The sequence below is a fragment of the Neolamprologus multifasciatus genome, chromosome 8 (genome assembly GCF_963576455.1).
Source record: "Neolamprologus multifasciatus chromosome 8, fNeoMul1.2, whole genome shotgun sequence".
Taxonomy (NCBI): domain Eukaryota; kingdom Metazoa; phylum Chordata; class Actinopteri; order Cichliformes; family Cichlidae; genus Neolamprologus; species Neolamprologus multifasciatus.
In genome coordinates this window covers 14,824,005-14,849,074 of record NC_140446.1, presented here as the reverse complement: position 1 = coordinate 14,849,074, position 25,070 = coordinate 14,824,005, and the positions used below count along the sequence as shown (strand labels likewise).

The window sequence follows — 25,070 nt, the reverse complement described above, 5'->3', positions numbered from 1 at the left end:
CTTACTGACCCACTGATGATTTGGTCAGTGGTAGCTCACGCAGTGCAGATTAAAACTATCCATTCTTAAATGGACTTCAAATAGCCGTGGTGATTTTATATAATGAGTTTTGGGACATGTGTTTGCAATAAGATGCTTTGCATTAGATGGCTGTCAATGTACTAAAACTTATAACACCTTGTTTAAACATTATCGTGCTTCATGCAGGTGTTTAAACAACCTACTACTTTACATTCGTCTTCAGCAAATCTGGATATACAGTAAACTAATTTCTAATGAAACCATGAAAAAAAGATACAAATAAAACATAAAGTACATCTTACATTGTTATTTTATGGGTGATGCGTAATATATAAGATGAAAGGAATTTTGTCCCTGCACTGCAGTCATTACTATAGTCTCCCTAAGCTCTTGTGGATCTTAGTATTTGGGGAGAATATGTTAAGAATCACTGCAAAATCAACTAAATTATCTATAATCGCGTAACACATCCCAGTGAGTACTGTAATACCAAAAAAATACAACAGGCTGTTTATGGTGCCATAAATAAGCAGTCAATATTAGGTCATTACAGTGACATGTTGATTTGGAATAAGTGTTATGCTGATTAAGCAAAAAAAAAAAAAAAAAAAAAATCCACATTTTATCACCATTTTTTATTTCTTAGACTTGTTTCTGGGAAATTTTTCTATTTTTGCTTTTTAAAACATTATTCGGGCATTATAATTTCATCATCCATTTTAATCACATTTCCACATTCAGTTTATTTAATACTGTTTACTGAATGTGTGGCTTAATTGAATTCATTTCCATCTGCTTTTCTTGGTATGTAGAATGATATAGATTCTTATATTGTAGTTTTATGTCTTCTAATGCAGGGTTAGTTGAAGTTTAGTTAGGTTTAATTGAATTGGTTTACATTAGGGATGCAAAGACTGCAATTTTCGTGCCTGGTTTTGAATTCCAAGTTTTTGCTGATATAAATTTTCACTTATTTTGGTTTTCTTTCTAAGAGCATTAACTGACGGCATAAATAAACAAACTTAAAATTATTATTATTATTATTATTGTTGTTGTTGTTGTTATTATTATTATTATTATTATTATTATTATTATTATTATTATTATTTTCAGTGGAATAGTGGTATTTTCATACAAAAATTATTATTATTATTATTATTATTACTTTCAGTGTGTGGGATTATAATATTACCTTATGCCATGTTATACCCCTAATTAAAGATTGTGAATTATTATGTAGTTTTAGTTTGCATTATTCTCCTGAATTAGAAGAAGGTGATAACTATTACATTTGTTAAACTGATTTGCATTACATTAGGCTGCTGATTTATTGTGAATGAATGATATTGTTTTATGATGCATTATACTGCTGAGTTATAAGAAATACTGTTCGCAGTATCATCGCCTTATTTGTCTGATTAGAAGAGAACAGAGCATACTGCCCCATCTCAGCAGGAGCAGATAAACAGGGAGCCAAGGTCATAGCTTAGGCGCCGTGTGAGAGAAAGAATGTGAATGTTTAGACTCTTATGATTAGGTGAGGGCCACTAGAGGCTATAAGAGTTTGATCAATGCTACACCATTTTGAGATCTGATGCTGTCTGCGTACAGTGTTCATCTCCCACGCGTATACATTAAAATCATCGTTTGACTCAACCCGGCCGGTCCAGTGTTGTTATTGTGTGTTTTCCTCTTGTATCCATCTCCAATATTTTGAATCCGTAACAAGTGGAATAGTGGTATTTTCATACAAAAATTATTAAACATTATCGTTTTCTTCAAACTGAGGTAAATTATTTGTATCTGTTGAAGAACAGCTGGTGTACTTTTCTCATAGCACATTTCAGGATTAGGGTTAGCCGTAGCACCACTAGTTAGGAAAAAAACAGCAGCCTGTTAGGCAGCTCGCTATATTTGGATTTAACTGAAGCAGCTACTCATGATTTGTTTGAAGGTGTGCCAAACTAGCAATTAGGCAATATGCTATTGTATTACATACTGAGACAAATAAGTACCAGAGCAAAAGCCTACAAGTCATGCATTCTGCAACTGTTGGATAGAAAAACTCACTTTTTGGCCTTTGTAATTTTGCTAATAGTTTATATGCGTTGAACACCTTGCAGACTAAAGCTAAGGGAGAGGTTAAAATACCTGAAGGACAAACTTCTGCACAGCATATTATACTTTATAATACTCGATAATAAAGGGCACAATAAAGAATTGTACAATACAGCCTCTACAGTGAACACTGTGTAACTGTGCGTGTGTGTGTGTGTATAGTGTAGAAATACTTTTATTATAATTAAAGAAGTCTTTTCCTTTAATGTAACACCACCCATGTTCTTTATAAATGAATCATTGAAACATTCACTCGGGTTTGAAAAAGTCGCAATAGAAACCTCAAACACTGCATTAGAGACCTTGTAATAAAGTACTATCCAGTTTCTTTGTCACTTACACTGACTTCATGCTCTTATTGATCAAACTCAGCATGAAGTGCAAAGAAACAAACACTGGCCAGCCACTCTTAACTTAAATAATGGGCCATTCACCTTCCCTGACACTGCTTTCCCCTTAGTATCCTCTAGCTTTCCCTCCTAACATTCCTCTGCTATTTCTTTTCCTGTTATAGGATGCTTCTCTTCACACTCGCTGTCTGTCTTAGTCGCCTAACCCCCTTTTTTTTCTTTGCCTTTTCACCCTCTCTTTTTCTCTGTCTCCCTTTAGGTCATCCATTACTACGGTCTATATTGAAGTTTTGCCACCAAACAACCAGAGCCCTCCTCGTTTTCCGCGGCAACAATACAACTTGGAGATCAGTGAAGCTATGAGGACTGGGGCTACACTTCTTAATCTGCAGGTACATGCTGTCATACCAACTATTACACAGTCACAGTACTTATTGGGCTTTTCGGATAGTGTTTAATTTACATTCAGATGCCATGGTGCATTAGTGCTTTCCAAAGTACTAGAACTGACTGATGTATATTACATATCTAAAAGGAGAAAGCATATATGTTTATGTTGGTACCTGTCTCTGCTTACTTTTAAGGCAGTGGATCGGGAGAGGGACCCCATAACCTACAAAATCCAAAGCGGAGACATCCAGGAACATTTTGCACTACAACAAAAGTAAGTAGGCCCACAATTCCAGTTCAGCGTGGGTTCAGATCTTTACTCTCTATGTAGAAATAAAAGTTCTAGCTTGTGCTGAAGTTAACAACATTTGAATGCATATTATAAAATAAATGTTCAAAAATGTCATATTATGTGACAAAGTGTGCTGTCAGTATTGCATATAGGTGCGTGATAGCTGTATCGATAGACACACTATTGAGGAGATGTCGTGCACACGGTCACTGTTTGACTAGATTTGATACAAGAACTGGTTCCTGGGGTCAAATGTCTGTTCCCTTAAGCTTTAGCAGTTGTTCCTGGAGGTTACAGACTCTCGCAATGGATTTGGTTGCTAGTACATTACATATAGTTATTCTTGTTTTTTTACAGACACTAACTCGGAGACCAATAGTAGTACAACTTGAAAAAGTGTAACATTGCAATCTCAAGAAAATGTTTCTAATTGGTTGGAAAATGCACATTTTCCTTAGTGAAAAGTGGTTTCCAGATGGTCACAGACCAGCCTCTCGGCCACTGTGATTGGGTCACTTGATCTTATGAATGTCACACAACCAGTATTGCTGACTAGTCAACAAAACATGGTTAGTGGTCACATTTCTAACACACCTTGTTTGACATTTTGAATGTAATGTAGAAGTAAATACAAAACCCACATCATCGAGATTGGACATTTTTCTTGACCTATTTCTTTACATCAAGACTTTAAGTTAAGTAAACAAAGAAAATAAATGTGAATCAAGGCTGTAATCATAATATCCATTGGAGGGCAAACATGGCCCCAATGTTCAAATGCAGTCCAAATTTCTACCAATGTATTTATATAAAATGTATATTTGTTCATTTTAAGAGTTTTTCTGGGACAGGTAACCACATACTACCTGTTCTATTTCTGTACACTGCAGTTGTGGCTTGTCCATGTGGTGTTTTGATACTCAAGCAGAAGCCTTTGTTGAACAGCTGTGTCTAGATAATCAGCAGCGGTGCAGATTTACAGAACCACAGTAAAAATGTATTGCTTCCCTTGTAACTTCTTTTAAAAGTGAAATGCTTGTAAGCTAATCAACAGTTGGCAATATGATCCTCTCACAAAACTCTAACTCAGATCCAAGCGTTTCTTTAAACCACGTTACTCAACATCTGAACATCTGCACCACAAATGCTCTACATATATAAACTGACTTGACTTTTTGAAATTAAAAGAAGCTTTTCCCCTCCTCACACTACACTGACATATTTTATTTTTCTTTGTTGCCCTTTTGCCCTAAATGTGAAAATGAGGCATTAAATTCCCAGAACAGAAAAGCCTTGGCTGTGTGTGAATTCCATCAGATCACACTGTGTACACAGCCAATATAAAAACATAATGCATGTACAAACAGATTATTTAAACTCCGTGTCTCATGGAATATTCCTTGATGCTTCTAACTTTCACATTAATTAATGCAAACTTTGAATTAAAACAAAAATGTAATTAAATATAACTCTAATCTCTATCTCTGAGAATTTGTCTGTATTCCGATTAACCCAAATTCATAAAACTGTATACGAATCCATTTGCTCGTAATCAGTAATGTAATGAGGGAATATGCTTCCTTATAAAAATTGATCATACAGGTCTTGGACGTCACCACGGCTCTTGCAAAGACACACACATACACACACATTCACTCATACAAGCACACATTCACCACATTCAAAGACAGACTCTGAGGGCTTTTGTTGTATTTATTCATTTATTTCTCATTAAAAATGCATTTCTGAAGCTGGGGGTAAGATCCTGTCTAAATTTCTGGAGGGTTGTATTGTGAAAGAACAACCCCAGCTGGTGCAGAATTATACAGATTGGGGGGGGGGGGGGGGGGGGGGGTGAGAATGAGTGGTTGGAAAAGAAGATAAGAGAAGAGGGCATGGAGGGAAAGATGAAGAGCAAAATGTTAGTATTAGAAATCACCAGCAGGAGTGACATGAGGAATTAAAATCACAAAATAAGTGTGAGGAAAGGAGCTGATTGCTTAGAAGATTTTTGCAGTACAAAATAAAATTAAGCAAAGACTTTTCATTTCTGCATTCTGGGGATATTTGATGGGTTGTTTCTGACATGGTAAAATCTTCCAATGCATGCCAGATATTTCAGTGTCTCAGCTCTGATTTCATTATTATGGCTCCATGGGAAGAAGCACCCAGTTGTTCTTTTTCCACTGTGCAAGTATAATATAACATATAACTTATGGTGGCGTGGGAGGGAGTGAATTTTTTTTTTCCCCTTTTAATTTTTTTTGTGTGGTTTTAGGAGTGCAGCTTAAGTGCACTTTAGGAGGATAACCAAACAGGAGCCAGATGAAGAAAAAAAAACCCTCTGTATAGCAGAAATGTGCATGCGCGTTCATTTTGTCTGATTTATAAAGCCTCATTTGTAAATCTGAATCATCAAGAACAAGTCTGATTTTCACTCTGTGCTTTAGCTGTGGATGGATATAGGCACTCCTACATGTATATTTTAGGATTTGTCCATCCATTTTCATTGGGGATTGGAGCCTTTTTGCTTGGTATATACCCTGGACATCAAACCTATGGCCAATTTACAATTACCAACTAATGCAGGTACACAAGGAAAACAGTAATTGGAAACCATGCATTTTGAAATAGTTGCTTCAAAGACAGGGACCAGATCTGAGAGCATTTGCAGGCAGTTGCAATCTTCAGAGCATCTTTGGTGCAGTGATTCACTGTAATAAAATGGTGAAAACTGCAAATATGTTGCTGTCTACACAGAAAATCACATTAAACCAGAGATCGAGGGTTGCTCAAAGTCTGGCAAATAGTTGGTTGCAAGGAGGTTGCCGTCCTATTTTTACTTTTAATATTACTATTACTGTTACTACTGATGATAATAATTAATTTTAAAACATATCTAGGCTTTAGGTTTGACGTGTATGCGAGGTCTTTGTATTCTCTTACATATAGGAATTTATGTACACTGGAGATTTATGAAGAATATGCGTTGTTCATATGAGAAAACTAGACTGTGTGTGAGCGAACCTACACACGTAAACATGGACTGCTTTTTATTAGAAAAAAAGCTCTACATCTTTTTTTCTGAGGGCAACTCTTCTGCGCACACAGACACACAAATTTTCCCGTGCATCAGCACACGCACACATCCTGATACACACGACCGTTCAGATGGTTTCTAACACATTTAAGAGGTTCAAATGAAAAACACTTCAGTCATTATCGAAATCATTACTGGAAAATTTTAAAAAAGTCAACCAAGGCTAAAATCAAACATTTTTTCCTGGTTTTGATTGATCAGAATATTCAGACAAGTTGCACAGAAGCAGATGATCTGATCATTTTTACTCAGACATAAAAATTCAAAATGCTAGTCCTTCACCTTTCTAGTTTTGTGTTAATTCTTGATAAGCAAAACAGGTCAAGTCATCACCCTTGACCAGTTAAGTGAGTAGGAGGCACACTCTGCATTACTTAAATACCCATATTCACAGAAAAAATACACTTGTGGGAGTTAAAGTTTTAATGCAGTTACATGTATATATATCACTGGGGTTAAATTAAAAGGTCAATCAAGACTTTTTGAATTTAAACTCTTTTTTTTTTATCTTTTTTACTAAACTACAGTATGTAGTTTCACCATGGTTTGCACAGTCTTTCACCATCTTTTTATTTTTCCTGTTCTTTTGCCTGAAGGGTTAACAAGAACTCTGTGTGTTTTGTTCTCTCTCCAGTTCAGGGTATTTGGTTCTGGACAAACCTCTGGACAGGGAGACTCTGGATTATTACACCCTGGTGGTGACAGCCTCAGACGGACACCCAGAAGGAGTAAGAAACTCCTCTGTGTCATATGGATATTTACTTGTTGTTTTACTCGAGTTGTCTCAAAACCCCCAGAGGAGAAGTGAGGAGCTCCAGGAGAGAATTCTCCATCCTTCACAATGAAGCTCCACAAACAACAGATGTGGTGTTATCTGAGAAAGAGGGCTATTAGAATTGTTTTAATTAACTGTCATTTAGTCACAGTAATAATAACAAAAAGCTAAAATCTATTTATAGCAACTGACTGTAAAGCAATAAATGTCTACATTTATTGAGCCCGCAGGCTCAAAAAATGTGAATAGGATAAAATGGCCTATATGCCAGGTAAGGAAGAATAATGTGTTTTAGCTGGCCGCCAATAGCTTTTTATATATACTAACTGTATTAAACCACATTGTTAGTATGATTCAAACACTACGATGGTGTGTCCACACGCTGCCTATGTTTTTTCACACTGATACTCTTCAGTAACACCATCCAAAGAACTTGATGTTTTGGTGTTGGTAGAAAGCTTTTGTGCTTTTCGGTTACATTGGCATCCAAAAGCCCTTCTAAGCACACAGTCCCAGTAATATCATTTCATTTCTTGAAAGCCAAATTGCAATGATGGTGAGTATTTGAAAGGCATAACAGAATGCAAAGAGAACACAGGGTCCAACTTAAAATGTGCTTGAAACCAACGAAGGTAACAGAATGCTAACTGTTTGCTGTTAAGTTCCTCTTCTAGCTGGTTTGTGTTTGCTTGTGTTTGTCTTGTGTTTGCAAGACAACTTTTAAGATTATCCATCAGTTTGGTTTCACACTCAGGAGGCCTGAAGCATGAGGCATTCAATTTGAACTGCTATGTCGCAAGTACCTTCCGCACGACACTTTTCATAGAAAGTAGGTCGTTTTTACTGAATCACAATTTATGCTTTTTTTGACCTCTCTTTACAGCAGAAGCAGTGTATACAAATAGCCTGGTAAAAAAACAACAACATACTGCTACTGTTCTATCACAATTTTAAATGAATATCCTCATATGTCGCCCTCATTTTTCTTAGAAACAAAAATTAGATTAAAAAAAATCTGGTAATTCTTTGTTTTTACATTCATCAGGTCCCAATATGCTCAAATATCAAAGAGAAATTAAAAATGCATGCCATGGAAGAGTTCGGGTCTTAGGAGGTTAAATGTAAGTTAATCAACACAGGCAATTAGTTGCACATAATGGTGATGTTTGGGTGTTAGAAACCTTACCGCTTAACATCCTTCTTTCACTGTCAGACTTTATGATCAAGCTGGAAGAAGATGCTTTTTTTTTTGACATTTGCATTGACCTCAAACGCTTCACTAAAACCCCCTCACATTCTTTTCTGATGATAGATAGAAGGTGTGTTTTTTTCCCGATAATCTGACTTTCTTCACACCACGAACGTTTAGCTGTGCAGACATGAGACAGAAGCCTGGCATTAACTTTGCAGTTTCTTCTTGTCTTTGTTTTCTTATTTGTTAACTATTTATAGCATTTTTCATGTACACAATTCAGCAACACTGTCATTGTCTCTGTGGAGGTATTGCGTAAAATGATTTTAAATGAAAGCTGCACCATCACCGTCTGTATGATGGCAGGATTTTCATCTTGCCTTTCTACGTCTTATTAAGGGAACCTGAATGAATACCCAAAAATACTGAATGGCAAAACCCTTCTTATTTAATGTTTATTTAACAACAAGAGCTATTTTGCATTTTTCTTGGTGCTTTTTTAACATTTTCTCAATTTTCTCATATTCAGTTGCTCTCTCATGAAAATCAGATGAGCCCCACTTCCTTTCTCTTGTTCCTCCCCCTCTGCTTCTCTGCTCCTCTCCACTCTGCAATCCACCAGTGTTGCAATCCCCCCCTCCAAACCACACACATGCACACACACACTAACACTCGTTTTCACATCTTAGTGAGGATATTGAATTGATAAAATGCTTTCCTTAGCCCCCTACCTTAACCATAATCATAACCTAACTGTATCCCTAAGCCTAAAACCACATTTTGAGCCTCAAAATGCCCTCAGATTCATGAGGACTGGCATTTGGTCCTGACAAGAGACTGTTGGTTAAAGTATAGTGGCATGCCAGATTTTGGTCCTCACAAAGATGTTTAAACAGGTACACACACACACACATCAATTAAAACAAAAGGTAAAGTTTAAGATCCCACTGTGGAGAAAATGCTGATTATAATGCTGTGACCTTTTTTATTATGGAATATGGAGGGAAACGGCAAGTGGGAGCGAGAGGTACTCATTGTGCTGGTGCTGCCCTAACGGTGCTTTTCTGCTAAAGTGATATTACACAGACTCTTGCTCATGCAGCCATGTAGTTAGTCTATTGCTCTCTGGACCTTGGCAATTAGTGTATTATCTTTGTATCCCAAGGGTCCAGAAGTCAGAAAATGGATAAAAGTAGTTTGGACATTTGTCTGCTTGACACTCCATTATGTTTTGAGTGAGAGTAAAAGAGTATAGGATTGTGAATGGAGAGAGAAAGAGAGGGTATACAAGAGGGGAATGATATCAGCTACAGGGAGAAACTGAAAGGAAGACAAGGAAAGAAAGAAATGGGGAAAAAAGGAGAAGAGGAGATTGCAGTGTAGTTGCCTTATACAGGCCCATTAATCAGAATCACCTGGAAGGCCTTGGGTTGTCTTCATATGGGCGCACATACACACGCACACGTTTGTGTCCCATATTATTAAATGTCCTGTTGTGAGAGTGTCAGGCTACAAAGTGCCTAATTGGCTATTTGGCCAGTGAATCCATCATGCTGCCACAGACTGAGGACCCTACAAGTTGGTGCAGTAAACCAGCTTTACTGTAAGGACGGTGTGCATTGAGGGATGCCATAGAAACTGTCAGCAAATGGCCCGCGTTGGACTGTGTCATTGCATTAGTAAATAAATCCTGTGTGGATTAGCGCTGCTACGTTAATGAATGTGAAGACTTAATTATTATGTGTATGGAACAGACAAGGTCAGACTTTTAAATCCCAAGAAAAGACGAGAAACTAACAACGTGCTCATTCTTCTCACATCCAGCATGTCGTCTTCTTTTCCGCGCAGATGTAACTTTGGGGCAAGTAAAATAATTGCAAGGTGTCATACTATCTGTGTGAAAATGCCTCCTATATGATCTGTAGTACACACAAGTACATCTCAGGCTCCTGAAGCTTCTTACCTTTATTGCTTTAATGTCATCATGTTGCCTAGCATTTACTGTATGTAAAAGAAAACCTTATAAAAGTATCATATTATTTTATTTTCATGACAATAACATAGTTTACATCCAAAAAACCTAAATGATGTGTGACATATTATAATGTATTTATGTTGCCTTGCAGTCACTTAACAGCAGATGTAAATTACAGGCTGTAGCATGGACTTGTACTTGGTAAAAAAAAAAGTCGGCCTGTACTTGCAACATTCTGCAAAGCTTCCCTATACATGTGCAACATTAATCTCTTCAGTTGCTAAGACAGATTCATTGAAGACTCAGTACTCCTTTTCAATCTACATTCAGTCAAGTTTTACTTATATGTAAAAATAGAGTAAGAAAATGCTACAAAAACCAAAAACTACAACAACAGAGATGGCGGATTTAAAAAAGGAGTCTGAATAAAACATTCAAGGAACATTAAGAACAGAAGATCTTAGAGCATAACGGCTAAAAGCAACATTACCAACTTTGTATTCTGCTTTGTGAAAGAGAACTAAGTGATCTTTCCAGTTCACAAACTAAAAGTATTTCTTCTAAATGTCACTGTATGCACTGTATGCGTTAATTGTAGCTGATTCATTGATATTTTTTTCAGCATACTAGAGGACAGCATTACAATAAGCTTTCCTGTGTCTTATAAAAATAGGCATCAATCTATGTCTTACCTGCAATATCTAACAGTCTCCTCAAAGTACTTTTATATCTGTATTCAAAATCAGTGTTTTCACATTGTACACCGTAGCCAAAACCTAAAACTACTTTTGACCTTTCATTACACGCTGGATTAAAACATGGGAAACACAAGGTCAGAGGCATATTACAGTAGCTCCAGCAAAGCTTGTTTATAATGTAGCAAATGCAGTTTTCATCTGATTATTACAGGCAAGCAGTATTGCTGTAAATGTGTGGGGGATTTAGCACTTTTCTATTCAGAATGCAAAGGCACATTACTATACACTAAATGTATCTTCTGCAAAATCAAAGTCAACAGCAAGTCAGCATCAGGTCTTTGTTGTGGGTCGGGCCAGAAGACAGCCTTTGATCTGATCTTTAATCCGTCCTCTAAGGGTTCCCTGTGTACTCACTTCATGTGCGTATCCTGTTGTGCTGGAGGACACAGTCAATAAATGAAATGCTGACCCTGTTGATTCCTCCACACCTCCATCTTTCTGTAGTTCATGCTGTTGTTTTGAAGGACTGTTTTCAACACCGGAGAGCGCCGTGCTGGGGGTTACCTGTTCTGTGCTCTGAGTCTTCTGATTACTGGCGCCATAAAATAAACCTGCTTAAAGTCTGCACTCTTCGTCCTGCTTTCATTGGTCATTAAACAGGAACAGTAATCTACCACCGTTTCTCCAATTTCAGATAAATAAACAGTTCTTGATCTCGTTCTTCTCACCATCTTCCTTGTACTCTTGATTGTTAGTGAGAATTCAAGTACTCAGCTTGTACACCCTGCTGTCTTATGTTGGTTTCATTGCATCATTACCAGCAAGTGTGAACAACTTGCTTAATTGTGTTAACTTCTGCCTGGTTGCCATCGTTCATTACGAGCACATCACACCTGCAAATTTTTTTTCTTAGCGCCGAGCGTGTTTAAAATTTTTGAAAGTGGAACAAATAAGATCTGCAGATTGTGTGTAAGTCAGGTTCTGCTGAGTGACTGATTCGATAACTGGGTTCAACACACTGAGCATTTGGCTCGTAGATGTGATTTAGTGTTTTAGCAATCCGAAGAACTGCAGTGTTGTCAGCTTATCAGCTGTGAATTTGCATTGGCGGACCACTAAAAATAATATAGCTAAACCCTTAAAAATGCAGCATCTCCGGCGGGGTGATTGCTAAACTATGGCAGATGGCCACCGTGTCTGTGAAATAATAAACTCTGAGGTGCACGGTATTTTAAAAGCGATGTTCTCAGAGCTGCCAAGGCGAAATGAACCTTACTCCATCCCTTTCTTTTGTGTCCGTATGTGTGTTTGACAGTGTTGCTCACAGACCGTCTTTCATTGTGTCATAGCTCTCTCTGCTTTACATACACTGCCATGCAGATAAACAGTTTTGTCAGGTGTGAGTTTTTAACCTTAGATCACTTGCATCACCAATGTTCCCTGTCAGCCTCAATAGGCCATTGTCACCTCACTCTCCCCACACACAGGCCCACACATACTGCCTCTGTTCTTTTAATCCCACTGATATAAACTGGTGAGCCCTTCTTCCTCCCAATTCCATTCTTTAAAAGTCAAATATTGGATGACTCTCTTTCTTCCACTCATGAAAGTCAAATTAAGAAATTGGTGACATCTAATCAGCTACGGCCTCTCCCTCTCCGACTCTTTCTTGGTTACACAGTCTGATAAAGCGTAAGACAAATTACATTCACTTATAATGTTCTGTAAAACAGATTTTCCCCTTCAAACCTGTACAAATATACATCAAAGCCTCAGGTTTGTTTGGGTTGATTTTATTTCCCACCTTAGACACTTTTCTCCCTCTCATTCGCAATCAGGTTTAGATCACACTCCATCCGTCATCTGCTTTGCTGACACATTTTTCATTCCTAGAATCTAAAGGCAAACATTCAGATTCATTTTATTTCTTTTTTTTTAGTTCAAGTTTTTTATAGCAGGGCCAAAAGCCCTTTTAAATTAGCATGCAGGGATTTTTTAAACCACACATACCTGAATTCAGTCGGAAAGCAGCCCCTCTTTAACCCTTGTCTGCCCCCACATTTCACTCTTAATTATTCATTTAACACTGACTGGCCTATTTTCTTTCTTTCTTTTTTTTTAAATGTTTATTTATAAGATTTTAAGTTCAAAGTTACATAACGGCACACCAGACAAAGGACATAAGATTCAAAAACAATAACATTTAAGCACAGTAAAAAAAAAAGAAAAAACAGAAACCAAACACAACAAAAAAAACAAACAAACAAGAAAACAGGAAAGAAAAGGGAAAAAATTAAAAAATAAAAAAATAAAATAAATAAATAAAGATACACCAGTTAGCCAGTACAAATCAAAAGATCAAAAAAAACACCATTGTCCAAAGAAGATGATCTTCTGTGTGAGGTTAGACAGGGCAACAGAGAGTTCACCAAGACCAGAAGATGTGGGAAACATGTCCAGGAAGGAACCAGGGTCCGGCAGAGGTGCAGTTTCACACAAACACAAAGTGCAGTCAAATGGATTAAAGTTTATGTTAAATTCCCATTAATATGATTGAGAAAAGGGCCCCAGATTTCGACAAACTTAAAATGGGTGTCAGCCAAACGATAACGAACCTCTTCAATATACAAACAAGCAATCATCTCACGTAGCCAAACCCTGAACAGTGGAGGAGATGGTGATTTCCAGGCTCTAAGAATAAGTCTTTTAGCTACAATCATGCCAAACATTAAGGCTTTCTGAAGAGGACGTCTGAGTGCCAATGAGGTTAGGGAGCAGCCTAGCACTGCAAGTACACCATCCGGCTCTAATTTTAAGGCATAAATCCAGTTATATATATTAAATATCTCTGCCCAGAAACTCCAGAGAGTGGGGCAAGACCAGAAAAGGTGACCAAGGGTTCCATCCATTGCTCTGCATCTGTCACACAAAGACGAAATAGACGGAAAAATGCTGCATAGCTTTGTTTTAGAAAAATGCAAACGATGAAGGACCTTGAACTGTATAAGTTGTAGTCTGGCATTAACAGAGCATTCTTTAATCTTCTTCAACCCATTGGCCCACAAAGCATCCGATATGTCTACTTCCAAGTCCTTAACCCAAGCATCCTTGATGTGATTAGTAGGTGGTATAAGTGTAAAAAGTGTAGTAAATTGGCTGATTAGGTGTTTGGAAGTGGGATTTTTAATCAAATAATCATAAAAGTCACTATGAGCAGGGGGCTTATCCAGATGGGTAAAAGAGTGTTTAACGAAATTCCTAATTTGTAAGTATCTAAATAAATGAGCGGAGGGGAGCATAAATTTTGATTGCAGCTGAGCAAATGAAGCAAAACAATTGTCGATGTAGAGATCCTTAATAGTGTGAAGACCTAATGCTGACCAATGCTTAAACACAGGGTCCATCAAGCCAGGTGAAAAAGAAAGGTTTTCAGTTATGGGAGCAAAAAATGGATAGGTCTGGAAGGCACAAAGCACCCCTAACTTGCTTTAAGATCCTAAGAGAATGACCTAGGACAAAATCATTACTTAAAAGTTTGGTATGTATGTTGGGCTTAGAAAACAGAATACCATCAAGTGATGTACCAAAAATTGATTTAGCATTGTGTGCCTCTATCAAAGGCCAAGAAGGACCGCCTCCCTTCTGAACAGCAGAAACAGCTGAAACACTGTTCCAGAAAACCCACGTTCTGGCATTGCAAGCCCAATAGTAGTGCCTGAAAACTGGAAGGCCTAATCCGCCCTCAGAGGAGGGTTTCTGCAAGTGTGCCTTTGAAATTCTATGGGGTTTATTTGCCCAGATGAAAGACAAAATGATAGAGTCGATAGTTTTAAAAAAGGATGAGGTGAGAAAAATGGGTATGTTTTGGAAAAGATGAATAAATTTAGGAAGTACTACCATTTTAATAATATTGACACGTCCAATTAAAGAAAGTGGGAGAAGAGTCCATTTATCTATCTTAGCTTTAATACTATCAATAAGTACCTGAAAGTTCAATTTAAATAGCAGCTTACGGTTTCTGGGAATGTTAATACCTAGGTATTTAAAGTGACTGCTGGTGGTTTTAAAAGGTAAGCTAGAGATGAAGCTAGAGTCGAGCCCATCTGCCAATGGCATAAAAATGGACTTGTCCCAATTAATTGTGAAACCAGAGAGTTGTCCAAATTTGTTAATGAGATGAAGCAGGGGAGGCAAAGAGAGCCTAGCATCAGACAGTGTTAGAGCCACATCATCTGCATATAGAGTTATAGTGGATTTGACAGGACCACAAGATATACCTACAATATCAGAGCTGCCTCTAACTGCAATGGCCAGAGGCTCCATAGCTAGAGCAAAGAGCAGTGGAGATAAACAGCAACCCTGCCTAGTCCCCCGGTGGAGTAGAAATGGATGTGATCTATCAAAATTTGTCAGTACCGATGATCTTGGCCGTGCATAAAGCATACGTACCAAAGTTGTAAAATTACTACCAAAGCCAAATTTCTCAAGTGTAGCAAACAGGTATTTCCACTCAATTTGATCAAAAGCTTGTTGTGCATCTAATGAAATAACAGCTGAATTTGGAGGATTTGTTCCATACAGTACATTCAATAGACGACGGGTATTAGAGAAAGCAAATCTGTCTGGGATAAACCCAGTTTGATCGTGTTGAATTAAAGTGCCCAAAACTTTATTAAGGCGTGAAGACAAGACTTTTGCAATGATTTTTTGATCACAGTTTAATAAACTAAGTGGGCGATATGAAGTCACATTGGTGGGGTCTCTGTCCTTCTTAGGGAGAAGACAAACGTGGGCATCATATATGCTATCAGGGAAAGAGCCCCGTGCAATAGAGCAGTTCACCATTCTGAGTAAAAGTGGAGCGATTATATCAATATGGGCTTTATAAAATTCTATGTTGAACCCATCCGGTCCGCAGGCTTTACCGCTAGGGAAAGAAAGGATAGCAGCTTTGACTTCTGTGATGCTGAAGTCAGCTTCAAGTGCTTGGGTGGCAGATTCTGTAAGGGTTGGAATACTCAGAGAGTTAAGAAAGCTAAAAAGCTCAGAGTCAGTGGCGTTCAATTTAGAAGAGTACAGTGTGCTGAAAAACTCAACAAATCTGTCATTAATCAGCTTAGGATCAGTAATTAATTCACCGGTAGAGGAGGCAATTTTGTGTATGGTGCGATGGGCTTGCACATCTTTTAATTGTCTGGCAAGTAATTTATGGGGTTTATCTCCCAACTCAAAGTGTCTTTGTTTCAATTTAATAATATCGCTACCGACTTGGGTTCCCAAAATATGATTGTATTCGAGTTTCAGTTTTAGAATAGCATTAGATATGTCCTCAGTATCAGATTGGCGAAGTGCCTCCTCTAATGTTGATAATTCAGACTCAATTTGGGACAGACGATTTAATCTAGTTCTCTTCGAAAATGTTTGAAAGGAGATGATCTTGCCACGCAATACTGCCTTAAAATATTCCCAAAGAGTGGAATCAGAGACCTCACCGTTGTCGTTATGTTTTAAGAAATCTGAAATCTCTGTGGAAACATAAGTGGAGAAAGTTTTGTCTGACAGAAGGGTAGAATTGAATTTCCAATTGAAAATTCGAGGTTGTAAATTAAAATCTATTTTCATGGTAAGTGGGGCATGATCAGAAATCAAGATTTGATGATAAGCAGAGCTGATAATACTGGGTAATAGTCTAGAATCTGTAACAAAGTAATCTATTCTGGTAAAGCTACGATGTACAGGTGAAAAAAACGAATATTGCCTGTCATTTGGATGCTGAAGCCTCCAAACGTCTACCATGTTGTGTGATTTTACCAGATTGTTCAAAACTGCCGTGGATCTAGTAGTGAGGGCTGTTTTTGTAGACGATCTATCCAAAACAGGATCAAAATAGCAGTTAAAATCACCACCAATTATTATATTAGACATATTATATTCAGAAATTAGGTCAAATATTTTGGAAAAGAAGTCAGGACAGTCAAAATTAGGGGCATAGATATTTAGCAAGACCAGTGGAAAAGAGTTAATGGACCCAGAGACCAAAACAAATCTCCCACCCGGATCAGTAACGACGGATCCAAATATAAATGGAGTGGTTTTCCGTATGAGTATAGCAACACCTCTGGCCTTAGATGTGAAAGTGGACTGGTAAACCTGCGACACCCAATTTGCTCTTAAACGTCTCTGTTCATTGGAGTGAATATGAGTTTCCTGAAGAAAAATAATATCAGAAGATAAATGCTTCAAATGTGACATAACCTTCCCACGTTTCAAAGCTCTGCCTAGGCCCTTGCAATTCCAAGATGTAAACGTCAAAGGACATGTTCCTAAACCAGTAGCATTGTTACCCCGCATCTAAATGAGAGGTGGTATGACATATGGACTGGTTAAAAATAATACAAAGGACTGGCATAAAAAAGGTTAAAACAAAATTAACAACAAGAACACTGAACCCCACCCCCCAAAAAGAAAAAGGCCGCAAAAAAGAACAAGAACCACTGCGGCCCATCCCAGCGTGCATTAAGGGGACTGCCGGGAAGAGGAGCACAAAAACACAAAAAGAAAAAGAGAAAAAAATATCCTCCGTATACGGCAGCTCCGCACCAGACTCCATTAATCAAAACAATAGTTACACCCATAAATCGACTGATTGGGTAAAAAAAGAAAAAAAAAAAGACGCAAACATAGAAAATGACTTGTGTATAACCAAAGTTATAATATAAACGTTCTCAGTACTTCACGACAGAGAAAGGTTTTAAGACATCGTAGCAAAAAAACAAAGCACAAACAATGATAGAAAGCTATCACCACAGAAGCATTCAAAAAATGATTGAACGAATCGCGACTCTCACTATAGGAAGAGAAGAGTGAGAATGTTCAAAAATACAGCAGCATCAACAACATGAACAAATATATTACCAGGTCACGATTACAGTGAGTCCGCAAAACGTTCAGCTTCAGCAGGAGACTTGAACGTGTTAGTGATGTTGTTGTGAACTACCCGAAGCTGGGCGGGGTAGCGCAGACTGCACGTCGCTCCGGAGGCGCTAAGCTTTTTCCTGACCGCATTGAAGGCCATCCGCTGCGCAAGGACCTCCGCAGTGTAGTCGGGGAAGATGGACAGATTCTCTCCATCGCAGCTCAACGGAGCATGTTGGCGTGCCAGACGCAGGACATGCCACACGTCTTTCTCATGATGCAACTTGGCTATAATAGCCCTCGGTCGCTGGCCAGCCGTTGGTTTTGGTCTAAGGGTGCGGTGTGCCCTCTCCACTTTTATCGGCTTAATAAAGTTGTCTTTCCCCTACACATCCAGCAGCAGGGATGAAACAAAGTCCGCAGGCTTACCGCCCTCAGCACCTTCCTTCACTCCAACAATCCTAATGTTGGCCCGACGCGAGCGCGCCTCCATCTGGCCTAGCTTGCCACGCAGGTTATCGGTGGCCGCCATTAATTCCTTGCATGTAGCTTCAAGCATACAAACACGGCCGTCCATTGTAGTAAGCGACTCATCAATAACATCTAGACGCTGTTCGGATGACCGGATATCTGCCTGGAGCTTAGACAGAGTAGACTCAATTGTGTCAAGGCGGGTCTCCATAGAAGTTTTTAGGCTAGCGATAGCTGCTAGTATGGCGTCGGTGCTGGCAGAATTTTCAGCTACTGCTTTCTGGCAGTGTGTTGCGTCTTTTTTAGGCGGCATGTCGTCCAGTATTTATCGTAGTCGATGCAAAGCAGTAGTGCTGTTGACCAGTTAAGTAAAGAGTCAGGGTGTCGCGACAAATTGTTGGAAAAAAAGAAGAAAAGTGCGGAGCTGAGAAGAGTGCGTCCTACTCCATCAGTGTACACGAGCGCCCCCCCTGACTGGCCTATTTTCAAGCCAAGTGAAAAGTGTGACACTGTGTTTTGAATGCCACTGCTTCATTCACAGTGATCTTCTGAAAGCACAAACCCTCATTATTTAAAGGGATCAAACTATGTTAAGATATCAATACAATGGCAAGAATGGCAGCAGCAACAGTTTAATGGCAAAAATGCATCGGCAGTCAAATAATAGGTTTTCTGCTGTCTCTGTTATTGTCCATGCTCACCCGCTACTTCATTACAAGTAGATCAGTTCAACTGCTTATTAACACAAATATCTAATAGGTTGATCAGATGGCAGTAACTCAAGGCATGTAAACATGATCAACACGACCTGCTGAAGTTCAATCGAAGCGTCACAATGGGGAAGAAAGCCGACTTAAATGATGGTTGTTAAATGGTTGTTGATGGCGGATGGACTATAGCGCAGATCTACTAAGAGTTTCCCACTCAAACATCTCTAGGGTTTAAAGACAATGTTTCAAAAAAGACAAAATATCCAGTGAGCGGCACTTCTCTGGGTGAAAATGTTACAACCAAGGTTTGCAGAAGAGCATCTCTGAATGCACACCACATTGAAGCTCAGCTCACCAAAATTTCACAACAGAAAACTGGAAAAACATTGCCATGTCTCATGATTCTCAGTTTCTGCTGAGCCATTCAGATGTTCAGTTCAACTTTGGCATAAACAGCACGACAGCAATGGTTCAAGCTGTGCTGATGGTGTAATGGTGTAGGTGATATTGTCTTGACACACTTTAGACCCTTACTACCAACTGAGCATCATTTAAAGGCCATGAGAATCGTTGCTGACCATGTCCGTCCCTGTAAGTCTCCAATCTCCTGATGTCTGCTTCCAGCAGGACAGCACATTATGTCACAAAGCTCAAATGATCTCATCTTGAACATGAAAATGAGTTCACTGTGTTCAAATGGCCAGTGGCTGGTGTGATGTGGTGGAATGGGAGATTGGCTGTGCAGCAACTGAGTCTCTGAGGCATGTTTCCAGCATCTTGTTGAATCTATACCATGAAGAATTAAGGCAGTTTTGAATGCAAAAGGAGGTCCAACACAGTACTGGCAATGTGTAAGATAGGAAGTGGCTGCTAACTATTTTCACCATAAATGTCACACAGCAATACTTCCAGGGTGTAAAAGGTTAAAACAAACAGACCTTTTACATCGAGAGAGAGAACAAGTGGACAACAGTGAGCAGTTTTTAAATCTATTTATAGAGTGAACAGTTCTTACTAGAACAAAGGGATATGGCAGCCGGGGCCTGATTGCAACAAATTTGCAAGCAAAATGAACTCTTTAGTTAGTTATATTGTACGAGGTTAGCAAAAGGGACACATAGAATAAGATGGTTTAAAAAAACCACAGTCTTTGAAATGTAGCGATTCAGTTTTAGTGTTTGTATTCTGATAATCATCATTTTAAAAAAATAAAGGTTTGTACAATAATCAGAGTCTTTGAACTAAACACTAACAGTCGTTTGTATGTGTGTGTAGACGTCTACAGCGACGGTGAACATTGTGGTGACTGACGTTAATGACAACGACCCGCTGTTCGATACTTCCCTGCCAGTGAACCTCACTGTCATTGAGGAGCAGAAACACGCCTACGTTGGACAGGTTAAGGTAAGATTAGACACACACACACAGAGCTGCACACAACACACTCTAACTATTTGGAGAGAAGCAGCCTGCATGACCAACCTTATTTCTCTCACATTCCCACATCACTGTTCACTACATGTTTTTGAATACATTTAAGCACTCACTGCAATTAATATTTGTAGTGTGTGAACAGGTATAATTACAGCAAGTTTGTATGCTAATGTGTTCATTTTCCGCTCCTTCCTGACTGTGCATTTGTTCAACCTTTTTAGTTTATTTCCTTACACTAATCCTTTATTATAATGATGAGTCATGAACAAACAGACAGTTTCGATGGGACTTTATCTCAATCTATCAGAAACGCTGATTCTCATGCTCAATTAAAAACCCAAACACAGCGGTACAGCAAGATTACTTTTTTCTGTTATATCTCTAGTGGCTCACACCAGTGTGTTTGAACTGGTTGCACAGCTCTCGTGTTATTGTGACACAAATCATCATATCTGAATCTAAACCATGTTTCGTCTCATTTCTTCAGTTATAACTGCAGATTCATTGACCTTTCTGTTTGTCACATGTTTCATCTTAAAATGTGTTAATTTGCATCATGCAGGCTGGCTTTTTTGTCCCCAGAAGGACGGAAGGATCCCACAAAATGACTGTGTAAACAGACTATTGTCCCCTCAGCATAAGTACATGCACGCGCACACTGTTTCACAGAGGCTCTAATTGAATTTAGCTCTTATAATCTTTTACAACAGGGACCAAAGACCACTAATGTAACTTCTTAAACTGTGGTAGCTTTGTAATTAGGATTGTTATTGTGCTCATAGGACTTTGAGTGCATATTGCAGGTGGAAGGGGATACAAGGAAATACGTGCATGTCCTGTGGTGCAAGAGTGTGGAGTAGTGTCTATTAGGATTATTACTGTACACAAAACCTTACAGAAAATAGGGAACGAATACAAACTGTGTGTAAATCCAAATATTCCATGTTTTAAAAAATGCACAAACCATCAGGTAAAAGCACCAACGATGGCACTATAAATAAGAAAAAGACCTTTATGAAGTTTCAACCAACTTGCAGTATTTATTTTCTTTCTTTCTTTTGCAACAAGATAAAAATAAAACTGAGACTAAACATGTCCCAATAAAGTACAATGCTTATGTTTTTCTTTTGTTTGGGGTTTCTTTTGTTTCTTAATTGGAACTCAACTTGGATGAGAATTCTTGGTTACATTCCCTTTATTTTTCCTGTGTTTGTGTTAAATCTGTGGAAAATTTACAAAAACAACAACTTCAACAACAATAAAAAAGGAAAATAAATAGTTGGGTTTAAAAGGCAAGCTTTGCTTTCAACTGTATCAGCACTCTGGTCTCCACTTAGCAGAAAGACTCCTGGACTTGTTCCAGACCTAATAACGGACTTATGTATTCCCTAGACAGGGGCCATGGGTAAATCTGACACTTTGATAGGCTCTGATCTTTAAAGATGCTCACTTGGTTGCATGCTTGCTTGGATTTGCTCCAAGCTTAATTCATAAGCTTTATACAGCGATGTCAGAGGGTCTTTGATCAGCCTGACACTTTGCCAGGTTCTAAATGTTAATCACACTTTTTTGCTCAACACAATGACTTCTCCTGAGATAAATACATGGCCCTTGTACACCCTTATACAGGACTTTGAACAAGTCATGCTTTAACAAGTTCCAAACTTAAAAACTTCAATAGTGTTTCTTATTCGGACCATCGGGCACAATTCCAACCCTTATGCCCGAAGAGGATATCTCATTCCAAGCATTCCAGATTTTTACTTTCACTCAGATCTTTGGCCATGTTCCAAATTCAGCATCCAAAAGCCCACCCTAATCTGTGGAGAGGGCACTTGAAAGAATTCCAATCCTGAACTTCCTCCCTTTCAAGGACCCTTGGATGTATTCCAAACCCAAACAGACTATGTGATCCCTCAGTGGGCTGATCAAGGCACGACTCTGGGCCACATTCCAAACCACAGTTCGTAGCTGTAAGCATTAAAAAGATTTCCGGAAGAATGAATAGACCTGACCTTGGTTTGCTGATTCTAGTAGGTAAATGGGAACAGGGGAAGATGTGAAAATGCTTGGGTGGCAGGAAGAAGTGGGAGAACCACAGTAGGGAATAAAATGTGGGATGCCAGAGCTAAGAGCCTCATTCTTAAACTGTTTGTCATGAATTTAACACATATGGTTAAATAATTGCTTAGAAAAAGGACAGATTGAGTGAATTCAGTTTGTTGCTGTTTTAAAAAGCCCCAACATGAACTGAATTTTCATTATATAGTTGCTCCATTTTCTTAATATTCCTGTCCTACTTGGGATTGCAAGGAGCATGGAGCCAGCCTGAAAGCAAGGCAAGGAGGTATGAAACTCCCTGCTATGATGTAACAGTACTAACCACTGTGACTCCCCAATTCAAAATAGAGACATCACTATGCCAGAAATGTAGTTGTCGGTACCAGTACAAGGAATAGATGTTTGCCAAGTTGTCTACAAACATAAGAAGAGATGTAGATTTGAAGAATGAAGTACCACCTTCCTGAGTGCGTATTGTCTGATATTCCAGCTCTATGAGCAACGCATAATGTTAGACACAACCTCATAGTGAGATGCATCATATCAACTCTTAATCAGTTTACAGTTTGGTCTATCCATCAACTGCAGGGTTAGGCAGTCATCCCCAATGGATGACTGGGAGGTCTTTCTCAGCTCTTCAGCCTGAGAGAGGGGAATACATCAGTGAAATGACCTGCTACACTGTTGGCTGTTCATTACATGATTACCTGTCGCTGTGTGACTGATAACTTTCTGTGTACTGTCAATGGAAATGTGTCGCACAGAAACTGGCTTGGCCATGTATTGTAAATTGTTTTAAATCGATTGGTAAGAAAAACATCATTTAGGGGTAATCTTTTAGGAAGTAGGCCACACATTATCGATATCCCTTTAGACTGTGTGCATGACTGTGCTACACCTCCTTAAAACTATCAGTTCTGGTTTAACATGGCACCTAATAGCAAAAAAAGCTGACGAGAAACAACAGAAAAAGAAGCAACTCCACAAAAGCTCACTAGAATACATTGTAGTAATGAGATGACTAGCAAGGGCTTGTCTGTATAGTAACTAACCTACTTAGAAAAGACCTACATGCTGTTATTATACCTGAAATAAAAGAAATGCACCCAGACAGATTAATAATATCTCAGTAATCGAGTTTCAGTTGCAGGTACTTCTTTTAGGAATTAAGTTAGAGGCAGAGGTGAGAATGGGATTAAAAAAAAAACACAAAAGGGGGGGAACTGAAAGAAAAGAAGCCTGTGCACCTGAACATGACAGGCAGAACGTGTGAATGTAGAGATAAGAGTTCATATTTCAGGCTTTAAGGTGTTTTTTGTTTTTTTTGTGGAGTCAGTCTCTGTTGAAAAGCTTCCTGCATAAGGTAGCTGAGACATTAATTCTATTGTGTTCGTGGCTTTTAACTGTCTGGCAATGTAATTACGCTTAAATAACTGTGAGAAAGACATCAAGGGAGGGGTAAGACACGAGGACAGAGAGCAGAAGAAGAGGCAGAATAAAAGAGTGGAAAGTCACGCTCATTTTGGATACGTAAAACCTTCTGCAGCAACCAACTCTGGGAACTGCAGTCATCAATATGTTTAACATCAGGTGATTAATCAATGTAAATGATTCAATCCAGCGTGTAAAATGTTGTGACAACTTTACTGTACTGTACTTAAAGGTGAGTTTTAGGGGAAATGTTGTCAGTTAGCCCCAATTATTTACATCATTACAGCTCAAACGGTTTGGCTTTTTTTTTTTTTTTTTTTTTTACATTTTGAAATTTATGCACAAATACATAGCAACAATCAGGGGCCCTTCTTCTTCTTTCACCTGGTCGCCACAGCAGATCTTCTGCCTCCATCTCCCCCTATCCCCTAGCGTCCTCCTCTCTCACACAAACCTTCTGCATCTCCTACTGTCTATCTGCTCAATGTTCAACATCCTTTGTCCTGTGTGAACCCCCTCCCCTCCAAAAACCCCCACAACTCAGCCTTGCTTCTCTAACTTTGTCTCCAAGAACACTCAAGGACTCTGAGTATACAAAATCTTGACAAAAAATTCTCTTTTTAGAATTATTTGAAAATACATTGCAGATGGAGAAGACTGGTACCACTTTGCCAATGTCCAAGATGCTTTGACCAGATTAACTTAATAGAAAAAAACAGGGGTTTAACCCATTATAAAAAGTATAACAATTTTCAATTCTGTCAGTATCTAATGCCACTGCCATTTTACTCTTATGGAAGCAAAAATATTTTGGACACTAAATGCTCTTAATCATTGTCGTATAAATTTAAAAACAATTACTTTTTTATTATAGTACAGAATCTTAATGTAGTCAACAACTGCTTACTTAGAAATACTCTCAATATGACACAGCGATTAACAGGTGTCATAAAAGTAACAAATGTTTTAGAACTTTTTTAAATCTAAAAAAAAAATGTATTGTTATGTATCAGGCAAATAGCAAACTGGATTTATGTTTTTAGTTTGCTTTAGTTTATTTTTACACAGGCATGTTGAGTTTCCTGTTTTATTGTGAAGTTCTGTGTCTTATGTTAGTGTATCTGGTTTTGCTTCCCC

General features: G+C 38.5%; 1 protein-coding gene across 1 annotated transcript in view; it reads left to right on the top strand.

The window, feature by feature from the left end:
- Positions 1-25,070, top strand: part of LOC146512705 (protocadherin-15-like) — a 231,453-nt gene that overhangs the window by 104,280 nt on the left and 102,103 nt on the right. Inside the window, exons 17-20 of the mRNA XM_085171180.1 lie at positions 2,749-2,881; positions 3,074-3,153; positions 6,906-6,999; positions 20,283-20,411. Of these exons, the coding sequence (XP_085027306.1) occupies positions 2,749-2,881; positions 3,074-3,153; positions 6,906-6,999; positions 20,283-20,411 (436 nt within the window). The remainder of the gene's footprint in view (positions 1-2,748; positions 2,882-3,073; positions 3,154-6,905; positions 7,000-20,282; positions 20,412-25,070) is intronic.